Below are 9,527 nucleotides of genomic sequence, written 5' to 3' on the forward strand. Positions count from 1 at the left end.
GACACTAGAAGTATGGTCCATATAGCTGTCTGCCAAGGATACTAGAAGCATGATTTATACTTTGGGTGAAGGTTGGATTTGATGACCTTTAACATCCTTTTTTACGTTCTAGTTCTATGATTCTCTGACCTATGATATCTGAGCTTGTTATTAATTATTTCTGTCATTTAAGCAAAATATTCATTCACTGTACCAAAGAATTCAGGGCTTAGGGTAAAGGTCAACTCAGTACCTCAGAAAAGTAGTTCTCTTATTCATTTCCTCTTACTATTTCATTGTGACAGCAATTCACTCTTGTTGAGTTAATCGAGAATTATTTTATTGTAGTTGTCAAGGATTTATCATTTTTATTAGGCTAATGGGCCCCTTTATGGACAGTCCAGTTTCTCAAATTATCAAAGAGTAGAGTTTTTAAAACTGAAATTGCTCAGTTTTATTACTCCACTTTCTATCTCCATTACATTTCTTTTACCATCCTCCTTATCCCTCACTCACTAAGCTACAAGCTCTTGCCATCTCTCTCCTGGCATAGTGCTTTCTACATGATATCCATGCTTCTCTTATCTCCTCAACTGTCTTCCATGTAATTGCTGAATAATCTTCTGACTCCACAGACAGATCATGTCAATACCCTGACCCAAAATGTTCACTTGGCGCACACTCCATTGTCTTTTCCAGCCTATCTTTCCATGTTCCCTCAAATTTGCATTGTATCTCCTGACTCAGAAACTGTTCACTGTGTCTGAAATACTCAATTTCAACCCTTAAGAATTCTTTTCCTTCAAAGAAACTCCAATCTTTTTAAACATGGAGTGTTCCTTGGTTTCCCCCAGTTATTTGTATTCTCCTCTTAACCTTGTATTTGAGATCATGTTTTTATATCTCCATTTAAGTATAAGCTCTTTAAAGGCACGACTGGGTTTGGGGGGGATAGGGTGCAATGTAGTGTTCTCCCACCCCTGGGGGACCTCAAGCAGAAGCTATATAACCATTTTCAGGTCTGTTCTGTAAGAGATTGCTCTTCAGACAAAAATTGGTCTAGATTGCCTCGTGGAAGCTTGAGATTTCGTGATTCTATGTTATATGAGAGGTCTCCTGCCACTAGAATCCAGGTAATAATAGTAATCCACATTTTATGGAACTTTAAATTTTACAAAGTGCCGTCTTCACGATGATCTCATAAGATAGATAAGGCAAATATTGTTGTCCCCATTTTATGGCTGAGAAAAGTGAGGTGCTAAGACTTGCCAGTAATCACATAATAAGTGTGGAAGCAGGTGTATTGAGGCCCAGGGCTCCCTCCTGCCATTCCTCCTCTCCCAGCTGTCCCTGGTTATCTGAGAGTTTGTGGCTCCAGCATCCAAACTGGGCCTCCTTGTTCTCCTGAGGAATATGTCTTTTCTGTAGCATTTAGTTTATACTAATTGAAACTCGTTCTCTTTCTCTAATGGTGACTGCCCAGGTGCTTTGGGTGTGTATTTATTTATCCTCCTCACTAAAATCTTGCAGTCTTTCATGGATATTCCTTATTTAACAATAAACTAATGTGACAACCTGGGTTTCATGTGTGTGTGTCAGGGACTGGCATAATTACCCCAAGGTTATCATGTATGCAAGCATGAGGAATTGAGAGGGGAAGGAAGAAACAGCTTTATCATAGGATAGTCTGTTAATTAGATTTCACTGCTTCTCTTGTGCTAAATAGATCTGGGACGGGATGGAACTGGAATCATCAGGAAAATCAAATGCCCAACAGCCACCGCACAAAGAATACAATAGAGTACAAAAATCTGGGTCTTTGGGGAATTTGGGCAGGTGATTCTAATGCTGGCTCTGCCGTTAATAAGCCCATTAGGCCAGGCCCGCTGCTTCTCTCTGGATGAGAAGAATGGACTGGGTGAGTTTTAAGGTCTCTTCCAGGTCTAAAATCTGATAGTTCTATGAAGAATGTATTTTTTTTCACCCCATCCTTTCTTCCAAAGTAGGATATCAAAATTCTGAGCTTTCAAATAAATAGCTTTTGGGGGGGAGCAAAAGTCTCAAGACTTTTTATTTTTTTCTCTTCTTTCATCTTCTAATATATGGACAGCATTTCTTGTGAAAAAATAGGAAAAAAATGGAAACAGTGTTTTTATTGAATTACAGTTTCTTATAGGAGGAATTATAGTAAAATTAATTTTTCAAAGAGGAAGTCATCTGTCTGTATTCCTTTACCAACCACAGCTTTGAAACTACTGATGGCCTTTGTATAAGTATGTGTATACACATTTATATGTCTATGTATGCATATGTATCTATATGTTTCTGTATATGTGTATATATACATATATATATATATACATGTGCATAAACATTCATATGTGGATAGATATCTGTATACATGGATGGATGTGTTGTTCTTGACGTGTGAGTTAGATTTAAATGAGGGAAGACTGTGCAAAATCACACAGCCTCACTGGATGGATAGACAGATGGATTGTTAAGATGTCTGAAAATGAAAATTAGACTATCAATAAAGTTGCATTAGTAAGAATTTCATCCATGGCATTGAAAATTCCCTTTTATATTGAGCTAAAATCTCCCTCCCTATCGATTCCCCATAGAAAACAAGCCTTTATTTATTTATTTACTTATTTTTGTAACACAGCCCTTTAAATGTTAAAGATAGCCATTATGCTCTCCTTTGGCCCCTCTGTTCATTCCTGTCCTAATCCCTCCCTTTCCTTGTATGTACTCTAGATGGATTCTAAATTTCTTAGTTCAAAGGAAGATGCAATATAAGGAAAGCCTTTCTAATGATCAGAATTGTTCATAAATGTAATGAATTAGGTGGCAAATTCCCTCCCATTAGAAACATTGGTGGAGAGGCTGGATAACCACTTATCAGAGATCTCATCAAAGGAATTATTCTGTTGTGTAGGAGATTGGAACACATAATCTCTGACTTCCAAGGAGAAAAGGAACCAATTTAACATTGCCTTTCCCATCCCAATTTCCCATTTGCTTTTCAAAAAATTGAAAGGAAAAATTCTTGGGAGCTCTGAAAATGAGGAATGAAAATAACAAGTATCCTCACATTAGGTCGCAGCTATACATGGGAGTGAGTTGTTTTAGGTAAATAGTGCTGATTAGTATTGCTTCTATGTTTTTAATGAATAAATAAATATGAACCCTTATTGATTGTAGTGTAGCCCTTGAGAAAATAGCAGTATATTAGGAATCTGGTTCAATTTGAAGAATTGTGATTTTATCCAGAACTTTTCTTGTGTTATAGTAAAAAAGGCATTGAATAGAAGTCCGGAAGATGGAGTTCTAGCCTTCACTCTGCTGTCTCACTATATGACTTTCGGGAAGCCATTTAATCCTTGTGCCTCAGTTTCCCCAATTAGATGATATAATTGGACTGAATCATCTCTGAATCTGATATTCTTAGAGTCCAAGATTTGTGTGAGTTAGCTTAAAGGAAAAGTATCCAAACAGTGTTATTGATATAGTTGTTTAGGGATAAAAGAATGAGTGTAGATTGTAAAGTCAAAAGGAAATAAGAGAATCACCCCTCTCATATGAGGGCCGGCCTTCATTTGGTTGACAAATATTCAAAAAAATATGAGAAATTGTGTATCTTGGCCCTGTGGCCGACAGGGCTGTTCCAAAGAAAGGCTGGAAGGCCAAGCATTAAGGCCAAGCCGACCAAAAGGAAATTCTGTGATGTGACACCAAGATAAATAAAGATCGTGAGTACATAAGCATTTTGGGACCTGAGCTCAGTTGGGGAGCTGCCCTCGCTTTTTCTTGCCTTCCTACCTTGGAAAAAGGTTAATTGCCTCCACTTTAGAGTCCTTTCCTGCTCTGACAAAGGGAATTCATGGGCCAGTCCAGCCTCTGTGGCTGTCAGTCAGCAACACCAGAGGAACAGAACCCAGTCGGCCCATCCCCTGGCGCTCTCGGGGCTCCACTGACCAAAAATGGGATTCAGGAGACTGACGCTGGAAAGTTAATAATTCGATATTTTTGTAAGCTTAATAGTCAGTGGCTCTAAAATCTAACTTCTTCTGTTTTCAGTTTGTAAAATAATGTCTTTCTCCTCAATTTCTTTTAATCACATTAAGTATAGCTCACTTAGACTTTCTACTAATTACCCTGCACAGGGAAAGAACACTCATTACTAAGGGGATCAGGGAAGGCCCCCCAGTAGGAAGTGACCCCCAAACTGAGACTCAAAGGAAGCTAAGGATTCTGAGAGGCAGAGGTGAGGAGGGAGTACACTTCAAGCATGGGCAGCAGCTTATGCAAGGGCTTGAAGATGAGAGATGGCATATTGAGCTTTAGGCAAAGGCAGGAAGCCTCATAATGTGAAGAGGTCAGAATGAATCGGGCAGGGCCGGCTGTCTGCTTCAAAGGCAGCAGAGAACCCCGGGAGTCCTTGAAAAGGGTAGGCAGGGCAGCCTGTAAGCTTCAGCAAGTCAAGTCCATTCTGTCAGTTGAGTGGGAGAGGAGTCCAAGGGAAAGAGCTGGGACCCGGAGTCCGTCAAGAGGCCACGTTGGGGACGGGGCAGATGCAGAGATCCTGTGGAGACCAGGGTGAAGGATCCCCCGAGGGTCTGAAGCAGGGAATTAGAAGGAGAGAAGATTCATTAATATTGGAAGTAGTGTTTGAATCTGTGTTCCTAATTGTCAGAAATTTAAAACGTAGTTTCTTGCATATTGAAGCTAAAAAACTGATTGTAACATGTCTATTGTGTTGTCAGGTGATCACTTTTATTCTCCATCAAACTCAGACCCTCTAAGTCAGACCGAAAAGGCTTTCTCCCCAACATTGCGAGATGTCTCACTTTTAGAAACTTAACTCTTGCAAGTGATCCTCAGATCTCCTTGGTAACAACAGCTCCCCTCTCTTTGAGCTGTTGTTTTTCTCATTGGGCCATCCAGATCCTAGTCATGGTATAGCATTAACCATGAAGTCATAGAAATGAGACCTTCAAGAGAACGTAGGTCATCTTGTCCAGTCCCCTCACTTTCCTCTGAAGAACTCAGGCTCCACCAAAATGAAGTGACCTGCTCATAATCAGTTCACCAGAGTCAGTTCTAGAACCCAGAACCTCTCCGCCATACCTCAATTGGCAGTCTTGCTCAGTTCTTTTTCCAGGGCTTGTCCCCAAGTTATAACCATGATTCTTTCCACAGTCTTAAAGTTTAAAAACTATTCTTTTGCTTTTGGATTATCCTATTATCTGAAAATAGCAAGAAATGCCTTCTGCTCTGAAACAAAACAGTTTTGTTTTTTTTTCTTACTGTCCTTTACCCTGAATAAGAACAACTGGTCTCCTTCGTCCTAGCACATAGTTCATGTTGTTTTACAAGATATTTCTAAATATCTTCTTCTAAGATTGTACCTGTCTATGTCAGTTAAAATACCTTACATATCTGTGTTTGCCTTAGTTCACTTGGTTTTTTGTTCAAATTTCTTTGTTTTAATTTAACATTTAAAAAAAAAACTTTTGAGTTCCAAATTCTCTGCCCTCTTCCTTCTCTCCAACATCACTGAGATGGTAAGAATTTGATACATGTTATATATGTGCAATCATGAAAAACAATTTCCATGTCAGTCATATTGTGAAAGAAAACACAAACACAAAGAAAATGAAAAATAGTATGCTTTAAAAAATGTCTTTGTTTTTCATTAGTTAAATATTAAATAGCAAGTATGTAATACTTTGAAGTACTTATTAAAGAAGCTTTTGATCATTTAGATTTTAAAAATAAGTGCTATGAGGGCATCTTAAAATTTAATTCTATTAGGGAAATTATTGGTTCTGTTTCTCTTTTTGTTAATATTTTCCTCCTGTGTAGCTTTACTGAGATGAACGCTCCCTCCACCTGTGCCAATCAGAACCTCTCCACTCATTTGCATTCTGTGCAACTATTTCCTCATCTTTTCATAAATCTTCCATAGAGGATCCATCCTGGGCACTGGAGAGACCTTCCTCTGTTTTGTTTCTAATATTTAGGAATTAACCAGTGTGACCCTATGGAGATAGTCATTTAAATGAAAAAAAAAAAAAAGAGATGATTTGATTGGAAGAGAGAGGTATATGAGAGAACATGAACTCTCAGAAGCGTCACTCTCCTATTTAACTTTAATGAGCCTTTTTTTTTTAGGGGGCAGTGGGGGAAGGAGAGAAAATTCTGGGAAACAAAGAAACAATTGATAGGAATTAGATTTAATAAATTGTCAAGTCTTCTCATTCAAAAGCAGGGCAAGTCTATGCTTGATCAAGGTAAATGTGTTGGACTGATCAGTAGGTCAGCAGTTGAAAACCCTGTGCATTCTTTTGCAGTTCTGGCAGCTGCCGTGTTTGCTTTCCGAGCAGTAAACCTGATGGAGGTGACATCGCTGGCGGCGGCCGAAGTAAGGATAAGTTTCACTTAGGCGAGAGCAGATAGAAATACGTTCTGAAATACTGCCAACCGGAGCAATTTCAGCTTCAGATGCATAAAGCGTGTGCTATTATTCTTTCATTTTTAAAATTTACATAAAACCGAAAGGTCTAATCTCAAGAGCATATTTAAATACTTAAGCCTTCTTCATTCCGTGATAAAGGGCCTCTTGGGATAGTGTCACGTGATAATATCGTAAGCATTATATGGCTCCTAATATCATTGTTGACCCTCCAGTTGTTGTTGCCGTTCATATGAGTGCGTTATAGCCACGGGACGAGTAAACAACTTTATAGCCATAGCATTGAATTGAATGTGTATATTTATATATACACATAGGTATATACACACATAGGTAATACTTGTTTTCCATCAATTTAAAAAAAATTCTCGGCCAATTATTTAATAGCATTTTCCTCTGCTATATTTTATACGTCAATATGATTTGAAATTGTGAGTCATAGTGTTACTAAATCTATTATTTTATAGAAATATAAATTCTATCCTCCCACTAGCAATCGTTCTACCTTTAGTTAAAGGGAGTGAATATATATGAGTCTTGCGGAATAGATATTATTGTTGCCTCAGAATGATTCACTTAAAGTCATCCCTCCTTTATACCAGTATAACGGGATGAGGATTCATAATGAGCATTTATTTATAGAAACAAACTGAAATATTAGACCTCTTATAAACTCTTGCTATCTTGTACATTTCAAGTTGGGGTAAAGTTCAGCTCTCTTCCTGACAGCGTCTCAGCTTTTTGCATATGCGTTGAAATGGAAGAATCTAGGAAGAAAAAGTCAAAATAGTACAGTCATTTAACTGGAGCAATTAAATTAAAATTAAATTATTAATAATAAGTGATAAAATGAATAATTGAAAATTAAAATTAAATTAAAAATCGAGGCGCTAAGAAGACAATTTGGGATGATTATTGACCCCGCTGTATCCCTACTGCGGCGTTTGTCATTGTCTTCTTTGTCACGGGGTTAAAAGGCTTCTCTCTGACATTTCTTTTTTGTTTGTTTCAGGCCGTGCTCGCTGACCTTTCCACTTTAAAAGTCATGCCTCTTCTTCAAATTTTCCTTTTTGCTACTGTCACTTGATCTTCTCCCAGGTCACTGACAACACACCTCTAGTTTTTCATTAGAAACTAATCATGAACTATGCAATCTCTGCATAAAACCAAAATTAACCTCTGCATATCAACCAATAAAGATCATGTTCCCTTTGCAGTTAAACCCAAGTAGTTTTTCACTTTCTAAAACAATAGCTTTGCACATCAAATGTTGCACTGCATGCTGCTGAATTTCATCAAAAGAGAAAGAATTTTCATGATAATATGGAGAGATGTTCACTTGTGCATAATGTATATATGTATCAATACATATAAATACTGATCCGTAGAGGGCATGTAACAGTATATGCAATAAGAAATGAAAATACTGTAATAAACTCTGTGAGAGCTAATGTAGCTCCTATGATGATTCTCTTACATCAGGTTAAAGATTCTTCTCCAGATAATGTATTATTTTGTCTTTTGAATTGGCTTTCATTCAAAGCCAGAGAAAAACTTGAATCGGAAACTGCCTTAAATGAAAATAGAATTTTAACTCTTTGTCCATATTTTCATCAACTTCTCTTTTTAAAGGGGGTCTGATCGGTCCTTCTCTATTTAACTTCACCCTTAAAAGAATTCCACTGTCAGAGGACAACTACGATTATCTCCATATCATTCCCTCATTCAATTTGAAAAATCTCTGGAGAAAATGAGGTGCCTTTTTTGTACTTCTCTGTCTTCTTCATCCTGGTTGGGAGACTTGGTGCTGCTGTAGTCAGTTAGCCCAAACTCTGCAACCTTGGAACTCTACAAGGAGAGCGCTCAAGTGAAAGAACTGGGAGCATGTCTAACTCTGGCAGTGTCTCAGCTAACTATGTTCACGTCCAGAGCGGAGCCACCGAGAGAACTAGAAGTACAAGCAAGTTGTCCTTTTGTTCAGAGCTAGAAAATCGGGCAGTGTGTAAGCAGGTGCATTTTGATTGCGGTTGAATGTGAAAAGGCATTTTTTGTTTTAACCCCCAGATAAGAGATCTGCCATTTCTCTTAATACGGAACAAAAGTAGATAAACAAAGTAAAAAACAGATATCCCTTAGGTTCACAATTAAGTCTCAAATTAGAGCGATTAATCATTTCATCAAAAAAACAGCCCCTGAATAGATGTACACTTTTTTGTAGCTTGCCTACTATTTCATTAAATTATATCCAAAGATCATTAATGAGTCGTTTATTTGTAAAGCGTGAATTATTTAAGATGATTTATGAGGTGTATCATCATTGAAGCAGTTCCAAGGGTTAGAAGGTAAGTATGATCATTATGGCTAAGAAATATATTTGCTATATATTGCTATTCCCTAAATTTGATCTGCCAAGAAGAAAATTTTGAAAATTCAAAACTTGTGGTTGATTCTTCAAGAAAATTGTTATAAGCATAGTAACGTCATTTCCCCCTTTTTTACTAAAGCTTTTTATTTTCGGAACATATGCATGGATAATTTTTCAACATTGACCCTTGGAAAATCTTGTGTTCCAAATTTCCACCCCCTTTTTCCCACCCCCTCCCTTAGATGGCAAGTAATACAATATGATATAGTAACATCATTATTTAAAAAAAAAAACATAAAATGTGAGAGACTTGCCCTAAATTCTTAGCCTTTTATAGATCAGAACCAAATTAACAAAAAAAGAATGCTTTCTCCCCCTCTTCCCCATAACCCTTTAGACTATCTAGATTCCTAGAACTATCTGAACTTCTGCCATTTTTGACACCATTTTTCTTCCTATTTTGTTAATAATTTTAATAGAATATACTCCAAATCTCAGTACTTCCTAAAACTTTTAATAGTTTTGGGCATAGTCTTCATACATGTGGTAAATGTGCAATTCTGCTCATTTTGTTGTGCATCATTTGACTATGATAGCACTTTGTGGATTTTGCTCCATACAACAACCCTAGAAGGTAGGTACTATTATCATCTTCATTATATAGATGAGGAAATTGAGTTCTTAGTGGTGTTAGTAAAGTGA

The 9,527-nt window shown here is 37.4% G+C and overlaps 1 protein-coding gene across 3 annotated transcripts in view; it reads left to right on the forward strand.

Annotated features, from left to right (window-relative positions):
- The window catches only part of TBC1D19 (TBC1 domain family member 19), a 93,914-nt gene extending 85,195 nt beyond the window's left edge, over nucleotides 1-8,719 (forward strand). For all 3 annotated transcript variants that reach the window (XM_031943934.1, XM_031943932.1, XM_031943933.1), the window contains 2 exons: nucleotides 6,339-6,409; nucleotides 7,473-8,719. In XM_031943934.1, coding sequence (XP_031799794.1) covers nucleotides 6,339-6,409; nucleotides 7,473-7,547 — 146 coding nt within the window. In that variant the 3' untranslated portion in view covers nucleotides 7,548-8,719. The remainder of the gene's footprint in view (nucleotides 1-6,338; nucleotides 6,410-7,472) is intronic.
- The last annotated feature ends 808 nt before the right edge of the window (nucleotides 8,720-9,527 follow it).

This window comes from Sarcophilus harrisii, chromosome 6, assembly GCF_902635505.1.
Source record: "Sarcophilus harrisii chromosome 6, mSarHar1.11, whole genome shotgun sequence".
Lineage (NCBI taxonomy): Eukaryota > Metazoa > Chordata > Mammalia > Dasyuromorphia > Dasyuridae > Sarcophilus > Sarcophilus harrisii.